Source organism: Rana temporaria, chromosome 12 (genome assembly GCF_905171775.1).
Source record: "Rana temporaria chromosome 12, aRanTem1.1, whole genome shotgun sequence".
Taxonomy (NCBI): domain Eukaryota; kingdom Metazoa; phylum Chordata; class Amphibia; order Anura; family Ranidae; genus Rana; species Rana temporaria.
Genome location: NC_053500.1, coordinates 101,234,577 through 101,258,875, shown reverse-complemented (window position 1 = coordinate 101,258,875; position 24,299 = coordinate 101,234,577). Strand labels below are relative to the sequence as shown.

General features: G+C 41.6%; 1 protein-coding gene across 12 annotated transcripts in view; it reads left to right on the top strand.

Moving 5' to 3' along the window:
* SRCIN1 (SRC kinase signaling inhibitor 1) overlaps positions 1–24,299 on the top strand; it is a 461,563-nt gene that overhangs the window by 211,456 nt on the left and 225,808 nt on the right. For 11 of the 12 annotated variants that reach the window (XM_040329863.1, XM_040329861.1, XM_040329866.1 and 8 more), the window contains 2 exons: positions 5,788–5,986; positions 11,833–11,995. In XM_040329863.1, the coding sequence (XP_040185797.1) occupies positions 5,788–5,986; positions 11,833–11,995 (362 nt within the window). The remainder of the gene's footprint in view (positions 1–5,787; positions 5,987–11,832; positions 11,996–24,299) is intronic. The other variant, XM_040329858.1, reaches the window with a different exon arrangement.

Sequence of the window (24,299 nt, the reverse complement as noted above, 5' to 3'; positions counted from 1 at the left end):
GGATCAACCAGATTTTTTTTACAGTTCGAGAGGGACAGTTTAGACAGCACAAGCATAAGGAAACAGGATCTCTTTCTTTTTTTTTTTTTTTTTTTCTTTTTTTTTTTGGATAACAACCACTTTAAGGTAGTTAATGTATTGGGGTAAAATAAACTTTTGCCTTACAACTATGTTAAGTGTAAACCTCCTGTGGATATACAGGCATCCTTACTCATTTAGTTCTCTCCTTGAATGCCATTTCGACTGTCATAGAAGGTTTTTTATCTCGTAAGGAACAGGCACTTGCAAGTCAGTGAAGAAATTTCCTCCTCCATGCCCCTCTTCTTCTGAGTGTTCTAAAGATAGAGGTGAGACTTCTGCAGTGCCCACACACTTTGCTAAACCAGAGTCTGTTCAGTAAGGATGAGGCATCAGCCCTTAACCTTATTACAGAATAAGAATTCAGACTCTGCAGTGTGTGAACCTCTCAAAAAAGAGGTTATTCTACATAATTTGTCAGGAACTCCAGTTCAGTTTGGTACACACAAGCCCAAATACTTTACTAAGTTTTTTTCCTTCTCACTCTTTTTTTGGACAATTTCATTTATAAGGACTAGAAGTGTGCAGTACAGACTTTTGTCTTACCCACTTTTTTGTTTTGCTCTCCTTTGAAGGAGGAGTTCCTTAATACCGTATTTATCGCGGTATAACGCGCTCCCGCGTATACCGCGCACCCCTAAAGTTGCTCCCGAAATTCCTGTAAAAAAAAAGTTATATGATTTTATTACTTACAGTTTTGGTGTCTTCCCAGCCGCCATCGTCTGGTCCGGCGTCCGTCTCCGGCCTCGATGGTGTCCTCCCGGCTTCTCCAGCGCGCGCCTCAAGTCGAGTCCCCGCGCTCAGTTCGAACGCCTCCGCCGACATATACCGAGTGCAGTACACTCGGGTACATTCGGCAAGGCTCGGCGTCGCTCGCGCTCACGCTCTGTGACGTTTATGCGTGAGCACGAGCGAAGCCGAGACTAGCCGAATGTACCCGAGTGTACTGCACTCGGTATATGTCGGTGCAGGATTTCAAACTGAGCGCGGGAAGCGGCTATCGGCGTATATCGCGCACCCACGATTTTCCCCTTATTTTAAGGGGAAAATAGTGCGCGATATACGCCGATAAATACGGTAAGTGGACTTCTACTGTTTTGTTCAGACTATATACCAGAAAAATAGTCTTGTACATTATGGATTTAACAGAAATAAAGCGGAGGCTATTGCAAGATTTATTCTCACTGTTGGTGGACCAGTTATATGTTTGTTTGTTTTTTTACTTTGTGGGCTTAACCATTGTGCCGGGAATTAAAGAATGAATGATGTTGCTTGTTGAGCTGGTTTACCAGTTAGTATAAGATCTTAAATGTGTGTGTGTGTGTGATGTTGGACCTCGGATCTCCAGACATTCTGTCTTGGCATTTGTTATTCTCTGGCTTCTTTTGGCTTAAAGCCTGCCATGCATGGATCGAGATCTGTATGGTTCAGTGAAGACTGGATAAATTTCAATCCATGTATGGGCACTATGATTGTACATAAGTTCATCTAGCGACTGACTTCTGTACAACTGTCCAGTCAGATTTTAGCTTCTCGATCAGCTCTGTAGGCTATAGCCTGCAATGCTGATCAGTGTATTCTGTCGGTGGGGAAGTATTCCCAATGTCAGAATACAAAAGCTCAGTAGGGAAGACTGAGTTGTTTTTTTTGGGCCTTTTTTTGTTCATCCCGCTGATTGAACAAAAAAAAATGAACTCCTCTGAGTGTTGGTCATTGGACCAGACTTTCCAAAAATCCAGTACTAAGACAGTGTAGGCTTCCTATTGTGGATTATTTAGACAACCTCCTTCTACGATTCTCACTATAGCCTGAATATTACCATCCAAACTTTGGAGAAGTTCAGCTGGATTTTAAACATTAAAAGTCATCTCAAACTCCTTTTCTCTATCTCTGGAGTTGATTTGGATACAGGTCAGACCAAGGTGACCAAGGTGTTCCTTCCACTGGAAAAATTTCAGAAGCTCTGAGTCCAAGTAAACTTTCTGGCCTTTCACAAATTTGCATACATTTTCACCTTGCATGCAATTTCTGGACCTGTTAGTTTCCTCTTTTGAAACAGTTCTATAGGCTGAACATCACATACAAATTCTTTAACAGGAGATTGTGGCCACACGGGACAAATCTAATTTATCATTGGACAGGAAAATCATGTCAAGGCTTCCCTTGTATAGGGGCTTCAATTTCCATTGATGCTAGCTGGGAAATAGTTTCTACCTCTTTTCCTAGAAAATTGGAATGACAGACACCAGCGTAATTTGGGGAAGCTGTCAGCACAGGGCTTTTGGTCCAAGTGGGGATCTTGGTTACCAATTAACCACTTGCTTACTGGGCACATATACACCCTTCCTGCCCAGGTGAAATTTCAGCTTTCAGCACTGTCACGCTTTGAATGACAATTGTGCGGTCGTGCGACGTGGCTCCCAAACAAAATTGGCGTCCTTTTTTTCCCACAAATAGAGCTTTCTTTTGGTGGTATTTGATCACCTCTGCGGTTTTAATTTTTTGCGCTATAAACAAAAATAGAGTGACAATTTTGAAAAAAAAACAAAATTTTTTACTTTTTGCTATAATAAATATCCAAAAAAATCAATAAAAATGTTCTCAGTTTAGTTTGATACGTATTCTTCTACATATTTTTGGTAAAAATAAAAATCACAATAAGCGTATAGTGATTGGTTTGCGCCAACGTTATAGCGTCTCATAATAGGGGATAGAATTATGACTTTTTTTTTACTAGTAATGGCGGCGATCTGCGATTTTTGTCAGGACTGTGATATTGCGGCGGACACATCGGACACTTTTGACACATTTTTCGGACCATTCACATTTATACAGCAAACAATGATATAAATATGCACTGATTACTGTATAAATGTGACTGGCAGGGAAGGGGTTAACACTAGGGGGCGAGGAAGGGGTTAATGTATCCCCTAATTAGTGATTCTTACTGTGGGGGGAGGGGGGTGACTGGGGGAGGTGACCGATGGTTGTCCCTATATACAAGGGACACACCATCAGTCTCCTCTCCCTAACAGGACGTGGAGCTCTGTGTTTACACACAGAGCTCCACGTCCCTGTCTCCGTGACTGCTGATCGCGGGTGCCTGGCGGACATCGCGGTATATAGACGGCCTTCCGTCAATTCAGAGCCGCATTGTGGCCATAAAAACCCGCCGTGCGGGCGGGAAGAGGTTAATGTCTTGGAACTGTGTCTCTTGCCTTGTGCTTGGTAATTTAACATAGTTTGTCTAGTTGCGGATACTCTGAACGATTCCATCCTGCTTTATGGCTCGGCTGCTCAGAGGCAGGTGTTAAAAGGGTGCTGTCAGACTCTGTGATCCCCAGAATGCTTAAGGAATTATTTTAGAGGTGTATTTTTAAATAGTTATATTGGCCCAGCTGGTTCCAATGTAACTATGTAGACACCATTGGGTAGATTCACGTAAGCGCGCCTATATCAAATGACTGGGAGGGGGGCGTGTAGTATTGAAATGAGGCTTGACCTCACGTTTTTTTACGTTTTTTACACTGCGCATGCGCCGGGCGACTACATTTCCCAGTGCGCATTGTGGCCAAGTAGGCCGTACGGGCCTATTGATTTTGACACGTAAGTAAACTACGTAAATCACGATTCGCGCACGACTTGCGCAAACGATGTAAAAAATTCGGACCTCGCGGCGGGAACGGCGGCCATACTTAACATTGTTATTCCACCTCATAGGTGGAATAACTTTAGGCGGCCAATCGCGTACGGAAACGACGTAATGCGACGGTGTAGGCCCGGCGTACGCTCGTGAATCGTCGTGAAACGTCGTATCCCCTCATTTCCATAATCTAGGCCAGTCGCAATGTAAGCGCCACCTAGCAGTCAAAAAGAAACATGGCAACCTAGGATAGAATGGCGCAAGCCTGCCTATCTTAGATATGTTTAAGTGTATCTCTGTTTGAGAATACACTTAAACATAGGCCGGCTTAGATTCAGAGTTAGGTCGGCTTATCTGTAGATAAGCCGGCCTAACTTTTTGTGAATCTACCTACATATATGGACTGTGCCTATGGAAGCTGGAAATCACTGAAACAGACACCGCTAATTCAATGTTCTCCACTTGCTTCCGGATTCCATGCTGGTGCATTATGAACACAGGAGGTTGTCTGTTTAGCACAGGCACCATTCAGAGAATGCTTTGCATTATTGTAAATTAATTCTGTAATTGGACGAAGTGAAAAGCATGACGTCACCACTCTGCCCCCCTCCAATCAGAAAATGCTTTAATGCCGCGTACACACGATCATTTTTCAGCATGAAAAAACTTTGTTTTAAAAAAATGTCATTTAAAATGATCATGTGTGGGCTTCACATAATTTTTCGGCTTCTGAAAAACGACAACATTTTTTTTCGAGCATGCTGCATTTTTTAACGACGTTTTAAACTATGTCGTTTTTCGGGTTGTAAAAAATGATCGTGTGTGGGCTAAAATGACGTTAAAAACCTGCGCATGCTCAGAAGCAAGTTATGAGATGGGAGCGCTCGTTCTAGTAAAACTACCGTTCATAATGGAGTAAGCACATTCATCACGCTGTAACAGACAGAAAAGCGCGAATCGTCTTTTACTAACACGGAATCAGCTAAAGCAGCCCCAAGGGTGGCGTCATCCACATGGAACATCCCCTTTATAGTGCCGTCGTACGTGTTGTACGTCACCGCGCTTTGCTAGAGCATTTTTAAAAAACGATGGTGTGTGGGCAACGTAGTTTTAATGATGAAGTTGGAAAAACATTGGGGTTTTTTTCCATGCCGAAAAATGATCGTGTGTACGCGGCATGAGACATTCCAACGGTCAAGATCAAAAGAATCTCCACTTCTTCATGTCCTACAATGAATAGAGGAGAAATAGGATTTTTTGCATTCACTGTAAAATCAGTTTCTCTGCATTCTTTGAAGGACACAGTACACACCCCTCTGGTTGTTTTTTCTTTGACCAGTTGTTTATATGTTTCCTGTGCATTGCCTTGTGACTATATGAGCTGCCTCTAGCAGATGCAGGGTTTGACCACTGGTAAAAGTTACCCCAGGGCTGTACTACTTTGTACACCTCCAGGTGGCACTATAACTTGACTGTCAATGGTTAGGATTAAAAGGATTTCTGCCGTGTCCTTCAATGAATGCAGATATAAAGATTTTAGGGTGAGTGTAGAAAACCCTGTTTTTTTTTTTTTTTTTTCATGGGACCATAGTTTTACTATAACACATTGGCTACATGTTTATTTACTATAAGATATTCACATGTAAATCTTAAAAATATATTGTAGGGAATCTGCAAGTAGGTGTGGAAACTCTCACAGGTGGGAAGGAACACCTAAAACTCCTAGGAGTTGGATACTATGGCAGGGAGATGTTGCTGGTGGAGTATCAAGGCCATATAGTATACAAAGCCAGGAGAGGATGAAGCTCAACAGCTTCAAACTTTAACTTAAGTACCAGTTTTAGGTAGACTGACCCTTTAATTTTGTAAGTTGCACCAGAAAAAAGACATTGGGGGTTGGTTTACTGAAGAATTTCCCCCAGAGTACAGCAAATAAGGTGACGTTTTGTTGACATCCATCTATCCATGTGTAAGCAAAAATGTTGTTTTTTGATTTTTCTTGTACAAAAATGTGTATTCCTGTTTTCCTTGATGCAATAAAAATGAGATTCCTTTTTTTTTTTCAGGTGTCTTGTTCCTGCAGTATGGCGATGAGACAAGGCGTGTGCATATCACACATGAGATCACCAGCATGGACACTTTACATGCTCTTATTGTGCATATGTTCCAACAAAAACTCACCATGGGAATGTTGAAATCTCACAACACCGCCATACTTATCAAAGACGAGTCCCGCAATGTCTTCTATGAATTGGAGGATGTCAGGTATGGATTGTGTAAAGACTGTTTGCCAGCCTGACTGTGGTTCACAAAGGGATCAATAGACCACTATTAGCCTAAAGGTGTACTGTAAAATGATGAGTGAATAACTAACCTTAAAGTTGCTTTCACACTAAGGCGTCGGCGGTAAGGCGCCGCTATTTTTACACCACTCCTACAGCGGGGCAAAGATGCGGCTAGCAGAACTTTTTTTACCATCCTGCCAGCGCACCGCTCCAGTGTGAAAGCCCTCGGGCTTTCACATTGGAGTGAGAGGAGAGGCACTTTCAAGGCACTTTGCAGTCGCTATTTTTAGTGTTTTATAGCACCTGCAAAGCGCCTTGTGTGAAAGCAGCCTAAAGTGGAACTTTAGTCAGAAAATGAAAGGATAAGTTAATCTTTCCAAAACAATGCACAATTTATTTTGCAGGTAAAAAAAATATGCATTTATTATTATTTTTGTAATGGACCTACCACAGCGATTAATAGCACCATGGTAGTTCACTGAAAACTACAAGCAGAGATAGCTGCAAATTAGCTTGTAGTTTTCTGATTCACAGATCAATGTGAATGAATGATCCGGCAGGCGGAGCTCAATTTTTTACTGATTGTGACAGCTAGCAGGAGGGAGAAGATCCCCTGCTAACTGTCAGAGCGGGGGTTCGGGGGCAGCGGGGGGCTGGTGCATCTGAAACATGTTACACCTTGAATATGGGTGTAACATGTTATAAAAAGTGAACATATCCTTTTAAGTCCTGATGGATCACTTCAGGCTGTCCTCTTTGCATGTGTACAGTAGCTATGTAAAACATAAATAAGTGCCTGAACATTTTAAAATCCAGTAATGCACTGTCTCACCCCATTCTGCACATGCTCAGTTGCCCACTATTTTTGGTACTGTGCCTAAAATCAGAGCCACTAGAGGCTGATCAGCTAACAGCGTTAAGATTTACTGTTGCTGAAGGGGGAAGAAAGCAACAGGAATGATGCTGACTGTGTGCAGGAAACATAGATTAGGGAGGGACAAAAGAAAAGCAGGAGAGGTGACAGGACAAAATTTGCTGACAGGGAAACGCAAAAGAGTTTGGGTTCATGCACACTGTAGATAAAAATAAAAGCCGCTTTTTTTTCTCTGCCTATAAAGCCTCATGCACATTGCAGCACAAAAAAAGCTGCTTCTACAGGCATTTAAGCTGTTTTGAGCTTTTACTTTTCTCTGCCTGTTAACTCCCCTCCATGTTTGCCTATGTGTCCATGCCCACTATAGGCATATGAGTTTACAGGCAGAAAAAAAACTCCAAAGGGTTAAAAAGTAAAAGCTCAAAACCGCTTTAATGCCTGTAGGAGCAGCTTCATTGAGCTGCAGTGTGCATGAGGCCTTAAACTTACAAGGATAGTGTCTTATCTTTATCTCCTCTCCTTTCTCCCTCATTGACAGCTTGTAAACTTAAGCACTGTAAAGCTTCTGTCAGCCATTCTCTCTAACTGATCCAAGTATACAATCAAGACTGGAAACATACACATTTTAATGGAAGAAAGTGACATATTGTTTTTGAGAGGGGGAGAGTTTCCAATCAGGAAGTAACTAAGTGATTGCTCTTAGCTTCAACAAAATAGCGGCCTCCAGCAAGAAGAAACAAGAGCAATGCTGAAGCAATTTACAACAGTGCTCAGTTCTCCCCTCACTGTCAGTCACCGACTCTCTGCTCTGTACCTCCAGCACTCGCTGGAGTGCTGGGCTGTGGAGGGGGTGGGAGGGGCTGGCTTTATTGCAGAATGTATGTTCTTGTAAAGAACTTTTAATTGTTATCGAACTGTTATGGTTACTGTCTGCTTTAAGTAAGATACAAGAAATGTGTATATAGTTGTCGACATTTAGAAGTGTTAAGCCTAGCACCCACGATGAGAAAATCAGACAACAAATACAGCTTTTGGAGCAATCGTCTGATAATCTGATTGCTAGTACACAGGTTTCTAGAGCCGATCACAACAGTTCATGCTAAATTATCCAAAGGGACACGCACAAAACATTTTCTTGTCTGATAACAGAATAAATGATTTTCATTTAATCAGTACAACTTTTGTCCGTAACCAAGACCACCCACCGTGCATGCTTGGAAACAAAAGAATACACTGCAATACAAAACAAAACAATACAATACATTACATCATCATGGGAAGTTGTATTCTGTGTTACAAGAATTTTCCTAACCTATTAGTTTTGGATATGAGACTAGCATGCAGAAAAAAAACAGACGATCATTCGTCCGATATTCCCATTGTGTGTACAAGGCTTTACAGATGATGAAGCCCGAAAAAGATTAAAGCAAGACAAACGCATGGATTTTTTTGTAGAGAAACTGGCATATACTAGATAAATATGAATAACATGCTGAGAAATGGAAAGAATTGGGTGGCTTCAATGGTGGCTGTATTTTGTGCATGTCAACCATATCTGATTCACAAGGGCAGATGCCTTCAAACTAAGCTGTGTCTCACCCATGGGGTAGATCTTTCAGTAACCTGCACAAATCCGGTATATTGCTGAACTCCTTGGTATCTTTATTGAAGCATTAAAATCGCATCACAGGTATGACAGGAATATAAAACGTAACGCGTTTCTTGCTAAAGTCAGAGCTTTTCTCAAACCAGGTTTGAGTAAGCACTGACTTTAGCGTGAAACGCGTTACCTTTTATGTTCCCGTCATACTTGTGATGTGATTTTAATGCTTCAATAAAGATACCAAGGAGTGCAGCAATATTCCGGATTTTTGCATCTTACCGAATCTCTCAGACGAGCTGTGCAGCACCCTGGGTTTCAGTTCACCACATGTGAGAGTCGGTCACTCCCCTAGAGCTGCATTTCCTTTGCTTTACTGATGGGCTAGGGCTTTGTTGGGCTATGGTGTGGTGTTCTAGAAGTGTGTTTAATAAAGAAACCAGACTATGCTTTTCCGTTTTATTGTTAAAGTAAACCTGCCATTAAAATTGCTTATGCAGATGTTACATTCAGTGAAAAACACACATCAAAGCATTCCATAGGTCCAGCAATATAGGAAGCTGATGTTATATAAAACATTTTACTTTATTTAAGAGTCAAACTTGGCTGAACATCTTGGCCCCAAGCCTCGTTGGTCCTTTAATGTAATCTCGCTGACCATTTGGGAGAATTAGAAGGTGAGAAAAAGTGTCAAAAACGTGCTTATTACAGGAAAAGCTGAGATTTCCAAAGACCTTCAGCTGCCTATGTTTCTGGATTTACTGACGGTTTTGTATTGAAGATAACTACTGATAAATTCTGCATTGTTTCATTAAGTGCTCAGATGAAGCGGCCCAGGCCAGACTGTGGACATTTCACAAGTACCGTATTTAACAAGCAGTAAAAACATTTTAAAACAAGCACTCACTGATCTCTATAGCTGCATGCAATGTGGAACAATTCACCTTTAAAGTCTGTAAAAGATCCAGTGAAGTTGTTCAAGGGGGATTCTGCTCCTCCCCCCTCTGTTTTTGCACCTGCTTTGTATTTACATCAGGTAAATAGGTCTCATGCATATGTATGAAAATACTCAAATACTGGATCTTGCTGCTAGAAGCTGGCAGAAAAAATAAATCAGTGTTCTAACTTTTATAGATAGGGCTTCTACTCCCAGTGACAATACTCTATTGCACACACTGGCATGGCTATTTTTAAACTTGCGCAGATAGGCTTCCATTTCCCTTCAAGGGAAGTGTTACAACACACACCTTTTAAATGTATGGCTACGTTCAAGCATATGTATAAGACTGCCATGTATTTGGAATAGAAGCCTTGCCACACATGTTTTAAACTGTATAACTGTTTTGAAGCTTGTGTGTTAAGACTTCCCTTCCAAGTAAAAGGGGAACATTACCACACATGCCTGTAAATGTATGGCTATGTTCAAGCATTTGTGGTAAGTCTGGGAATGGAAGCCTAAAGCCTCGTACACACGATCCGATTGTTGGCCAACCGAGCGTCTGATTTTTGTCCAAACGGCATGTGCCTGGATCTTGTCTTGCATACTAACGTTACAAAATTGTTGGCCAACAAACATGAATGTAGTGACTTGCTACAAGGAATTTCAGCTCTGGAGCGTCAGCCTTTGGGCCAGTTCTGCTTATTTCGTGTTTGGTGAGCATTGATTCCGAGCATGCATGTTTGTACTTTCGACCTTTTGTGTGATGGACTTGTGTACTGACAATAAGAAAATCAGACAACAGACCATTGTCCGAAAATTTGCTAGCCTGAGATCCAACATTTGTTGGCCAAAAGTTGGACAACAGTTGTTGGAGGGAACGCACGAACGGTCAGATTTTAGGACAAGAGTCTGTCAACAAACAATTCCCTACCAACAATCCGATCGTGTGCACGAGGCTTAAGGCAAGCCATAGACGGTGCAAATTTATTTTCTGCAACCATGGGAATCCCTCCTGCCGAGACATTGTTCTCCAGGCGGGGGGAAGCCGTGCCCATTGAGAGGAGACAGTGATTATTGATAGCAGCCGCTAGCAATAATCACAAGTAAATCCATCAGGCTGGTTGTACCCAGGTTGATCGATCAAGCTGGTACATTCAGCCTGCCCATACACTGTTCGAATCTTGGCCAGCATGTTTGAAAATGTATCACTATTTCCAAGCTTGTGTGTTAAAGAGGTTGTCCGAGGGGGTGCTGATAAGTATTGAGCCTTACCCAGAAAAAATTGAGTTAGGAAGCTGTAAGTGCCACACTATTCTACATATTCCCAGAGGAAGTCAATACACTTGCGACCTGCAGCTTCTTAAATCCCTGCAAATAAAACTCTTCCGACTGCTGGTGTAACCACTCATTTGCAGCATTTGTTGCCTCCAGAACACTCCCAAATTGTTGTCCCTTTAGGTGTTTTTTTAGATTGGGGAACAGATGATAGTCAGAACAGGAGCCAGGTTGGCGATTAGGGCGGATTTTTTTTTCACCTGCAGTGTGTGATGGGGAATATGAAGGGCCACTGTCACCCAAAGTTCGCACCTTCACCTTTGGAGCAACCGGAACTAGAATAAGGCTTACCTATAGGTACTGTAAATATCTCCTAAACGTGCATCATTTAGGAGATACTTACTGTATACTGTGCCGATGATGTCATTGGCGCATGCGCTCTGAAAGAACGTCCGCCCGTGCCGTTTCTCTAGGGGCGTGTGCCGTGACGCATGCGTGGGAGTGACGTTGCGTGGATCCGGCCAGTCACCCAGCCAGAGTCCGTGGCTCGGGAAGGAAGACGGGCGAAGATGGATGCGGCCTGCAGCGGGGACAACGCAGGCTTCGTTTTCAGGTGGGTGTCACATAATGTGCTAGTATGCAATGCATACCAGCACATTATGCCTTTAATTTGCAGGGAAGGGTAAAAAAATATTTACTTGCTTTTTAAGGCTTCAATTCCCAATGAAGGAGAAAATTCCCACACGTGCCAGAAAATATATGGTTATGTCCATAAGCTCAAAGGCCAGCAGGCTACCAAGTCACTTAAAGTGATTTTTTTTTATCTCACAGCTTTTAGGATGAATTACTCCATGGTTCCTTCACATACAGATGTCTGTGTGGGCTTGCTTGAAGTTTTTTTTACTGCTTGTTAATGATGGGTAAATAGTTAAATGTCTAAAGTCTTGCTACCATTCTACTTAAAACTATAGAAGCTCTGATATCCAGCCAAAAGTAATCAGTTTGTATTCTAATGTAGTAACAGTAAAATAAGTAATCTACAGCGTTTGTGTCTCTTTCGAGTGCTTGTCTTTAGATTTTCCTGGGTAGATTGTTTTTAAATGTAGTTAATGACATTCCTTGTTTTTCTTTTCTCAGAGATATCCAGGACAGAAGCATTATAAAGATTTACCGGAAGGAGCCCATTTATTCTTCATTTCCTGCTCCTCACATCACCAACGGGGACGTGAGAGTAAGCGGAAAAGACCGCTGGTCAGACTGCTGTCACCGGCTTTGGCTGGGTCTGGGCTGGGGGCTGGAAGTAGGTGGCAGCAATTGCTCCCAGCCCAGAAGCATGTGTGTCCTTGTGTGGAATGGGAGCTGTGCATGTGCATGGCTGTCATATGTCTTTATGTGATGTGAGGTGTGCGTCTGTGTATAATCAGATATGTCTGCAAAAGCTTTTGCAGGTCTGCGTGTGACATAGAATAGACTACGTGTATACAGCTGCTGTGTATCAGTGCAGAATTGTAAAGTATTTCTGCCGTAGCTGTCCCTCAAAAATTCTCTGTTGATCCTGCAGAAATCCAGTTAGCTTGAACTTCCCAGATTACAAGCAGGGTTATAAATATTTTTTAAGTATTCTTCCTAGTGTGAAATAATAAATGTGTACATGATAATTAAGATATGTATGGAATGAAAGGTGGGATTTGTGTGTGTGAGATAAATCTATACTCATTGGTCACTCTTTGTTTACGTAATGTATTACATTCTTTTGCGTTTGATGTGTAAAATGCACGATTGTGTGGTTTTGCCCCCTGATTCCTATGATTCATAGAAAGAAGTAACATGAATCCAAGAGTGAGGATTTATATGCTTCTATTTGAAACAAAACCTGCAATCTCTTTAGGTCAAGCTTTAAACCAAGTAATGTAGTCGCTGCACAGCAGGTTTAATATTTTGCTTCCTCCCTGTGCAATGCTGCCATTACCCTAATGCACATCTTGCACCTCCTAAAAATCACATATGGGGTGACCATGCAAACTGCTTTCTGAATTCAACAAAGCAGTGCATAGCAGAGTAGATTTGACTCGGGTGTACCGGCAGTGAACTATACTGTGAATCAAAAAAAGGCAGGGAGGATGGTAGGTACAGGCATACATTTCCATATAGTGTTTGCTACTGGGTTAGGTGCATTGCTCCTACCCATGCAATGCTGCCCATTTTTCTGATGCACCACTTTCACCTCCTACAAATCACATATAGGATGAACATGCACATCACTGTCTTCATTACGCAATGCAGTACTGTACATGGCAGAGTAGATGAACCAGGTGGCATGGCAGTGAAGTATACTGAAAAGAGGCAGGGAGAAGAATACAGGCATATACTTTCTTGTAGTGTTTTCTACTGAGTGTTTTTTGCTTTATATTCAGGTCCACATTTCATTATGTTATAATGTATTGATTTGAAATAAGATCAGAAATGTTCATGGTGACAAGTTTTGTTGAATGCTCTTCCTGAGAATGCAGGTGGTCACACACTGTAGCTAGCTTCTGTTTCTTCATATTTAGCAGCCCCCTTCCCCCTAAAGCAAGCAGGCCTACCAATACTCAGTTGCCCCCAGGGCTTATACACAATGCTATATTGTCTTGCTACTACACCATGGCAGGTGCGAAGAGAGCAAACAGACAGGTACTTGTGGTTAGTAGAGAGGCCCAATTGTGGTTGGCAGAGTGGTTCAATTGGCTATCCAGGTATAAGGCAGGCAAGGTTCAGAATAGTTGGGGACCAATCTGCCAAAAAGCAGGCATAGTTCAGAGAGTAGTCCATATCCAATCCGAGGTCGTCAATGAGGAAATCCAATCTAGCATGGCAAACAAACTGGGAGCTTAGGACACATGTAACAAATGCAATACTACAAGCATGAGACTGCAGGCTTGGCTGGCTTAAAGACTGGCAACATCAGTTACCTTGCAGGTGAATCTGTCATGAAGACAACCAAGATCATCAGTTTTATTTTTGATTCCAGAAAGTTGGAGTGTGTTTAAGTTCTTCTGTTGGCATTGTGGGGGGTGGGCCACCAAATGTGCAGAAAAACATGGTATGGGGAGCGGCCTGTGGAGGAATATGTACTGTATAATTGTGTTTCCAGACCACTTTGGTTAAGTAATGGGACTATTTCCCTAATTTCTCATGAGTTAAAGCAGAGTTCCACGCACTTTCGAGAGGTGGTCTTAAACGAAAGACCACCTCTCCACCCCCCTTGATGGACTGCTATGTCTTTTTTCTGTACTCTGCTACAGCTATATTGAGCATGACACAAATATTCATTTTTACAAAGTCTGGTGCTTCAGTGTTTTTAGATCTTTTTGTCAGATGTTACAATTTTATACTTTACAAGCATTTCATGGGTGTCAAAGGCTTTTATTGACAATTATATTAAGTTTATGTGAAGAGTCAACATTTGCAGTGTTGACCCTTCTTTTTCCAGAACTCTGCAATTCGCCCTGGCATGCTGTAAATCAATTTCTGGGCCATATCCTGACTGATGGCAGCCCATTCTTGCATAATCAATGCTTAGTTTGTCAGAATTTGTGTTTTTTTCTTTTTGTACATCCGCCTCTTGAGGATTGAACCTAAGTTAAGGTCTGGGGGAGTTTCCCTGCCATGGACGCAAAATGTGGATGTTTTGTCCCCAAGCCACTTGGTGATCACTTTTGCCTTATGGCAAGGTGCTCCCTCCTGCTCTGAAAAGCATTGTTCCTCACCAAACTGTTCTTGGGTGGTTGGGAGACGTTGCTCAGAGGATATTTTTGTACCATTCTTTATTCATGGCTGTGTTCTTAGGCAAAATTGTGAGTAAGACCCACTCCCATGGCTGAGAAGCAACCCCCACACATAAATGATCTTAGGATGCTTTACTGTTGGCATAACACAGGACTGATGGTAACGCTCACCTTTTCTTCTTCAGACAAGGTTTTTTTCTGGATGCCCCAAACAATCGGAAAGGGCATTCATAAGAGAAAATGACTTTACCCCAGTCCTCAGCAGTCCAATCCCTGTACTTTTTGCAGAATATTCGTTTGTCCCTGATGGTTTTCCTGGAGAGGAGTGACTTTGCTGCCCTTCTTGACACCAGGCCATCCTCCAAAAGTTTTGGTCTCACTGTGTGTGCAGATGCACTCACAACACCAGCCTGCTGCCTTTCCCGAGCAAGCTCTGCACTGGTGGTGCCCTGATCCCTCAGTTGAACTTTCTTGGGTGTCCTGAAGCCTTCTTCACAAATGCAGTAGAAATTTCATTATGGCATTAAGTTAATTTTCATGACAAAGAAGCAATTAATTTCAATTCACTGTTCATAACATTCTGGAATATATGCAAATTCCATCATAAAAACGGAGGCAGCAGACTTTGTGAAACTGAATATTCATAAAATATACAATTATAAATTATTTTTTTTACAAACAGGTAAATTGCCTAATATAAGTTTAAGATGACTCCCAAATCTTTGGGGAACTGTAAAAAAAATGTTGGTCGGAATGATAATGTTTATATGTAGTCTTTAAATATTCATTCGATTTTAAACTGAAAAGCAGTAAAAACTGGAAGTCAATATACGTACACAATGTTCTTGAAATGTTTAATGTTGCTGGAGCTTTTTTTTCTTTTCCCGGCCACTTTAAAGATGCAGCAGCTTGACAGAATGAAGAATTACTTCCTGTTCAGGATGAAATGTTGACACCATCTTGGGCAGAAAACTGGATCTTTAACTTTTTTTTTTTTTACTTTAATAATGACTTTATTGTAAAGGGCATTAAGAAACGACTCCTTGAAGGACAGTTTCACCTTTAAATACTTATCTTATAGCGGTCTTCACCTTGCTACCCTATCTGGCGCAACTCAGTATTTGCAATGAAAACGTCCTGGTTGGCTTCTCATCCTCGCTGTGCACTGGATGGCTGGAATGAGTTTGGCTTATTCATAGGGATAAATGCAGCCTTGTTATGCATGTTTAGTAGAAAGAGGAGCCAACCACAATGGAGGTGTAATTTTTTTTTTTTTTTTTTAATTATTATTATTATTATCTGCTGACCTCTCTAAAATCAAGTTTAAGGACTGAAGATCATTTTTCCATCAAAAGGCTTTCCACCAGACTAGCAGAGCTTCTTGGATTGGTGGTACATGCAGCCATGTGGACTGCCCCTGCAAATACCGTACATTCATCACATATGCCACAGCTTTAGAAAGCAACTGGAAAGACTCTACTCTAGGGTTTTCTTGCCAGGAGCCCCCTGTGTCAGGTAGGCTTGCACATGTTCAGTCCAAAAGTCTGAATTGCTGGTCATTTGCACAGGCCACATGATCACAAATGTTAAAGCTGTTTTCTTGGAAACTTCTGACATTGAAACACCTCATTTTGAATCACCTGAAAGTCACTTTTTCTTCTTTAAAGGGAAAATCCTTTTAGTGGCTTTAGGGGAAAAAAGTTTATTCTTTTTTTTTTTTTTGCTTAAGGATGATATCTATATTCAGCTGATGTACTGGGATTGCTCTACATTTTTAGCTTCCACAATGGTTCTACCCACAAAATCAGAATGCGCTCTAAATAGCAGCTCCATGGTAAAACACCTCTAACGCTTACCATTGTAAAGCCAGTGGATCCACAAAAACTGACTCCATATCATCCAAGGCTGCATTACTATGATATGTAGTGCTACCAAGCTGTGTTCTAGTGCGACCTAGGGTACATAAAGTTCAACCAAGCTGTTTGAGTCTACTACGAGACAACTTCTCACACATTGCAGGCAGGCCCCATTTCCCCATGACTACATCTCATGTCCTGCCAAAAGTAAGCATTATCTGGATACTACTGCACACCGACCACTGCAAAAGTGTAAGGACTATATTTTGGTAAAAATCGGTGGCTTAGGTCCCATCAGAAAGAGAAGCAACAATGCTAAACACCCCTGTGCCCTGTCATCTTGAGTCCTACCTGCCTGTTCTGCTGTCACTCTGCAGTCCTTGAGGTTGTCAGAAAAGCCCACTGAGGAAAAAAAATATATATATAGCTAATGTTTGTGTCAGAAAGCAGGAAACAAAATAACTGAGGCTGGAAGCTATTAGAGGGCTTTTAAACTCTCAATCTTGTGTTTCTTGAAGGTAAGCAGCCAAGTGAGCCATCCTGAAGGATAACTAGGGAAATATAAAATATACATTTTTTTACATAGTATCATAAAATGCTTTCAAGTAATTAAAATGGCCGTTGAATGAACCCTTGAAAGTTATAGTGAGGATCCCTAGTCCTGATAATTCATAACAGTCTGAAACGATTTTCAGTTTCTAGGACATTATGACAATCAAAGAGTAATACAATTTTCTAAAGCTGCAGTAGTTGGTGGAATAGAGTAAATAAAGGAGCATGAATTCTTCATAGGTGTGCCAAAACAAACTCTTAAATAAACCCTGAGGATAGAGGGGGTATTGGACTAAAGAGGTTAAAGCAGATTTAAACCCAGCCACTAAAATCACATATAATATTTAACCCCTTTCCGCCCACCCAAGCATCCCTTTAAATAGTTCATAACATCCAGGGGACATGAAGGATCGGCAATCATGTGACCACTGTCATAGCGGAAACATGATCCGAAGCATGAAATGATAAAAAGGTGATCTTGCGCAGTAATAAATTATCACAAACAATATATATGCACCAAATAAAGTCCCCAAAAAAATCCACACAATTCTTTATGATAGAGGTGTCTCTAATAAATATTAATTTCATGCCTTCACACAACTGTTATGTGCTCTCAGACCTCTCACCTTAGAACAGTTAATATCCAGCCTCAAAATTATAGGAATATCCAGCCTTAAAGCTCCAGATTACAGGATACAATGCATCACCATAGGTTCCTCTTACTGGTATGTTAACTGATGAAGTCACGTGTTGTGACGCAACGTGTAGGGTGTGGCCGGAGATAGTCGCGGACTTGACGTAAGAAGGCAGCTTGTGGGCAATAAAACCCACCCTTTTGCTCTCACACATATGTGTTTGGGGTGATCGTAAAGGGATTGATTTGTTTTGATATGTAATTAAACATCCTTTACAGCCGATTATATCTGCAGTTTTCATTATCACCTGGGGATCTTGCCATGAAGGTCTTTGTTCACGTACTCTCTGTCTCCTGGCACAGGCTGCCCCACCAGAAGACCAGAGGGTCCCCAAAGCCCCCATCCTAGATGCCAGCTCAGCAGCCCCCCCTTGCAGTTTATAGCTAGGCAATTGAAAGGCCGTGTGACAGCATTTCTTCTGTGCCTCTGAAATTTCCCGGGAAGGATTCAAACTGAAATAGAGCAGTTTTACTTTATAGAGCTGCGTTTCTTGTTCCAGTCGGCTTTAGGCCGGCCATAGACAAATTTCTGTGGTTGCAGGAAAGAAAAGCGCTAGATTCCCCCATCAACTCAGTGTTGCTGTGGGAATCCCTCCCACAAAGCCATTGTGTTCTCCCGGCAGAGGGGGGGGGGCAGTGATTATTAATAATCTTATGTAAAATCTGACAGGCTGGTTGTACCCAAGTTGATCGATCAATCAACTTGGGTGCAATCAGCCTGCCCATACATGGTTTAAATCTTGGCCGGTGTCTGCTGAACCGGCCGAGATTCAAACCTTCTTTTGCCAGCTTTAAGCCTTCAAGTCTCATTCAAGGCATTCTCAAACAGACAGCTGGCACACACCGTTATTACCCCTGCACATATCTGGTGAATGCAGACCTTGAAGGTGGGGGCTGTACAATACAGGGTGACTGTACATTAGGGATTGCTAATGAGAGAATGTTAAGGGGTCTGTTGATGAATGAACATTGGGGAGGGGGTCTACTGATGGTCTATGTAAGACGTTTTCTATTGAGACAACTGCAGATTAATATAGGGGTGGCTGATGGAATTTAAGGGGGTTTAGCTTGGGAGGGGAGCGCTGTTTATGAATTGGTATAAAGAGGATCAACTGGGAGGCTGCTGATGAATATAAGAGAGCGGCACACTGAAAGGGCTAATGATGGATGATAAGCTATACATTGAGTGGGGGGAGCTGCTGATGAATGAAAATGTGGGTTTACCTTGGGGGTGCTGCTTTTAAATGGATAAAAGGTGGTGGCTGCTGATGGAATTTGATGAGCATAATGGTGGTGTACATGGGAACTGGAGAGTGCTGCTTATGAATGAAGATAAGGGGAGTTTAGGGGTGCTTATGAATGAATATAAGGGAAATTTACATTTAGGGGCTGCTGATGGATAAATATAAGGGGGATTACACTGGAGGAGCTGCTTATAAAGGAATATAAGGGGTATTTATTATGGGGTCTGTTGATGGAATTAGGGGGGGGGGGGTTGAATATAAAAAGGTGTACATGGGAACTAGTGATGGATGAATATAAAGGGGGTTGCTTGGGCTGCTAATGAATGAATACAAGAGAGATTTACATTTGGCAGCTGCTGATGAAATATGAGGGGGCTTCACTTTGGAGCCTGCTGATGGATGAATATGAGGATAACAGGTTGCACATCAAAGAACCTATACAATAAACCATATCCGCAATAACTTGCAGATCTAAGGTGGCGCTGTGAAGGCAACAAACATTTTTAAATTCATAACACGAGAAAAACAGTCATATAAACTTATACAGTGTTTCCACATAAACTAAAATAGTCAGTAACACCAGTGCAATAATGTTTACTGTGCTGCAAATGAGTATTAAAGTGGAGTTGTGGAGTTTCAATCAAAAATAAAAAATTGCCATTAATGTGCATATTTAACCTAAAAAAATAAAACATTTTTTTTTTTTTTTTTACTCACCTGGAAATGCATGTTGCTATGTGGTCCCACAAAATCTGCCTTCGAAATCACCTCGGTTTTTTACGTCATCTCCCTCAGCATGCTAATGCTCCTGGGAAATGTGTCATCATTTTCCAGGATGCCGTGCGCTTCCCCTAGTGTTACAACCGCGGGATTTCGAGGCCGGAGGTACCGCGATTGAGTGAAAAAACGGGGTTGCCCGTTGTGATGGCAACCCGAGTGCTTGACTGCGCTGCTATTACAATGTTCATGCGCGAGAAGGGGGCATTATAACTACTCATCGTAGACTTCTAGGAAGTAAGTGCTTGTGGGCTTTACAATGCCCACAAGCAAAATGGGAACCTTCGGCACGGATTTTTATAAACTATATTTTGACAAAAACTCTGCGGAGTGGTGGCGGATTTTCAAATAGTAAGAACTGATTTATAACATTAAAACGCATCATGAAAGGACATACTTTGAAAAAATGCTCATTGTGGTTGGAACCCAGCTTTAACTGTTCAATATTTAAAACGCCACCAGTGAAAATTCTTCATCCAATTGACCACATGATGTATATAGTTACATAGTTAATCTGGTTAACCCAGAGAAAGGAAAACAAATATCAAGACACACACAAATCAAAAACTTCCATTATATACTATCCTATACTCACAGTTGATCCAGAGGAAGGCAGAAAATAAAGCATGATAATTTGCTTCAGTGGTAGAAAAAAATCCCTCCTAATCTCCAAGAGGCAAATACAAAAGAAAAGTTACCGTGCTATCTAATACTATGTAAATGGAGCAGCTAACACAGCAAGAAAGATCAAATTGCAGTGTAGCGCTAAAAATGATTACATTTCAGTGAAAAAATAAGTAAATAAACAAACAAAATTCATGTACAACACCACATGTGAAATTGATAGTGTTAACACCAATTACAGTCCATAAACCTCCAATGAATGGATAATAATGGTGACATAATCTGGACAATGCCAGAAAAAGTGAAGTGAGTAGAAATGTTCATAAAGGAGAAGTTCATGAATGAGAAATCCAGTGACTAAGTGAATAAACAAAATCCAACGGTGATTTCTAAATAGGAGATCCACCACCACTTATGATAGGGGGCTTACCGGATATATTGGACCCAGAAGGGCATATACCCACTAGGCCAATCAAGCTTGTAAATACGATACACTTTATAGGATATACAGCAGATGTCTCAAAGCCAGGAATCATTGATAAGACCTCAGGCAAGGAAATCCAGGGGTTCACACCAGGGGATGGTTTACAGCAAATCCCAGAGACGGCACATCAGATATCCCAATGCAAAAGAAAAAAATGGAGTGCACATAGCATAATTCCGTATAAATAACACAAACTTTATTAAAAGAAAGAAACTCACATATTGCAGTGATAAAACAAGCTCATAAAATCAGGGTAGCAATGACGACAGCAGTCCTTCCCGACATGTTTCGTTACAATAGAACTTCATCTGGGGTGAAGTTCTATTGTAACGAAACATGTCGGGAAGGACTGCTGTCGTCGTAAGCGCGCCTAATTCAAATGAGGATGAGGGGGCGTGTTTTATGTAAATGTTTGGTGACCCGCCGTCCGTGTACATATCCCAGTGTGCATTGCTCCAAATTACGCCGCAAGGACGTCCAGCCCCATTCACGGACGACTTATGCAAACGACGTAAAATTTTCAAATTTCGACGCGGGAACGACGGCCATACTTAACATTGGCTACGCCACCTAGGGGGCAGGTTTGTCTTTACGCGGCGTATCTCTTACGGAAACGGCGTATCTTTACTGCGACGGGCAAGCGTACGTTCGTGAATCGGCGTATCTAGTTATTTACATATTCTATGCCAAAATCAACAGAAGCGCCACCTAGCGGCCAGCTAAAAAATGACACCCTAAGATACGACGGCGCAGACGGTCGTATCTTAGCTAGGTTTTAAGTGTATCTCAGTTTGAGCATACACTTAAACTTACGACTGGCTTAGATTCCGAGTTACGTTGGCGTATCTAGTGATACGCCGGCGTAACTCTTTGTGAATCCGGCCCATAGTTTGTTGCAGGGCAATTTCATGAGTCAAATTGTACAAGCCCCAAATAGAATTATTGCTCTGCTGTACCCACGAATTACAAACAACGCAGAGCTGATTGTAGATGTGGAAATGAGGGATAATTTAGAAAAGCGTGATCACAAAGTAATTACATTTGCCATGCATTTTAGGAAAGGGAGACATGGGGCAAAAAGTACACTAGATTTCAAAAGAGACAACTTTTTTTTTTTTTTTTTTTTTTTACTTTATTTCTTTATTGAAACATTTTCTTGTTTGATTTTTTTTTACAAATTCTTGCATTGTACCAACATAGCAATCATACCCCCATATACCCGACCCCCCTCCCATTCTTTTCTCCCGCTTATAATTGCCAAGATAAAAAAAAGAGCATCTATTCATGGGCTATTGCTTGGTGTCTCTTAGCTAGCTTTTGAACAGGTAGGCCTTTCTAGTGCTCCATCTGATTCTATCATCCTTGCCAAGCACTCCTCATCCTCATCATCATCCGTTTCACAAACTCATCCCTCTCAAGCGTTCTCTTTTTGCCATAAGCCTAAGTTTCCATTAGATCACCTATCAAAAATTAGGTGCTTTTCTCTAATCGTTAGACACTGATCCCTCTTGCTTCCCACCAAGGTTTCCAGAAATATGACAATATTCAAAAGAGACGGCTTTACTAAGCTGCTCTCCTTACCACATGACACTTAATGGGATCAAATTCTTAAATACTAAAGAGAAGTGAAAATTCTTTAAGGACAGATTAGACAATGGCATTTGTCAGTGCATTCTAATGGGAAACAAATATAAACAAACACACGGGTAGCTAAATGCTAACCTTAAAAAGGTATATTAATGATAAAAAAGATAGTCAAAGGTTCACCATTGGCATTCAAAAACTACAAAGAGTGCAATGTGAAATATTTGTCTTGGGAGAAAGAGAAGGCTAATTTATTAAATACCGTATTTATCGGCGTATAACACGCACCCTAACTTTAGGAGGGAAGTTTTAGGAAAAAAACTTTCCACAGCCCCCTGCGTATAACACACAGGCACAGTTTAATCTTTATTTTCAGGGTAAAAAAGTGAGTGTTATACGCCAATAAATACAGTACTTTATTCAGCTCTGTGTTTACAAAGGAGCATGGGGGAGCTCATGTCCATAATGGGGGGGTAGTGACACAGCCCCAAATCCACAATGGCTCAAAAATTATGTGGTCCAGGAATATTTAGACAGATTAAAGGTGGATAAAGCACCTGGACCAGATGGCATACACCCATGGATCCTAAAAGAATTGAGCTCTGTAATTTCAAATAGCTAGATTCAGTAAGATACGCCGACCTAACTCGGAATCTGCGCCGACCTAAGTTTAAGTGTATTCTCAAACAGAGATACACTTAAACCTATCTAAGATACGACGGCTTGCGCCTTCCTATCTTAGGGTGCAATGTTTAGGCTGGCCACTAGGTGGCGCTTCCATTGCGGTCGGCGTAGAATATGTAAATCACTAGATACGCCTATTCACGAACGTACGCCCGGCCGACGCAGTACAGATACGCCGTTTATGTAGCGCATTATCAGGCCTGAAGATATTCCATCAAATAGCTGGAATAGAAATGTTAAAGTATGGCCGCTGCTCCCGCGTCGAAATTTCAAAAATTTTACGTCGTTTGCGTAAGTCGTCCGTGAATAGGGATTTACGTAATTTACGTCCATGTCGAAACCAATAGGCCAGTGCGGCGTACGTTGCCGCAATGCACACTGGGATATGTAGGCGGACGGCGCATGCGCCGTTCCAAAAAAACGTCAATCACGTCAGGTCAAACCAAATTAACATTAAACACGCCCCCTTAGCCTATTTTGAATTAGGCGCCCTTACACCCGCCCGCTTTAGGCTACACCACCGTAACTTAGCAGGCAAGTATTTTGTGAATCATGTACTTGCCTCACTAACTTACGGCGGCGTAGTGTAAACACGATACGCTACGCCGCCGCAAAGTTAGGACGCCCTGTGTGAATCTACCCCAAAGTCTTTACCAAGTAACTATAGACCTGTTAGTTTAACTTCTATAGTTGGGAAGATACTGGATAGATTAATAAAAGACCACATAGACGAGTTCTTGCTGGGAAAAAATATTTTAAGCAATAGACAGTATGGATTCATGAATGACAGAAGTTGTCAGACAAACCTGATTTATTTTTATGAATAGGCAAGTATAACCTTGAACAGAGGCGTGGCTGTGGACGTGGTATACTTGGATTTTGCAAAATCATTCGATACAGTTCCGCACACACAGCTCATGCATAAGGTAAAGTCTACAGGCTTGGAAATATCAGTTTTGTAAATGGATAGAAAACTGTCTAAAACACAGAATTCAGAGAGTAGTAGTTAGTAATTCTGACTCTGAATGGTCTAAGGTTATCAGTGGTGTACCCTAAGGTTCAGTGTTGGGACCCTTACGTTTTAATATCTTTATAAATGATATTGGGTCTGGGATCAAAACTAAAATTTCTGTCTTTGCAGATGACACTAAGCTATGCAGTGGAAAAACGTCCTTACAGAATGTCTCCAATTTACGAGCCGACCTCAATGCTCTGTCTGATTGGGCGACTATGTGGCAGATGAGGTTTAATGTTAAAAATTGTAAAGTTATGCACTTGGGGGCTAAGAATATGCATGCATCATACATACTAGGGGCAGTACAACTGGGGGAATCCATA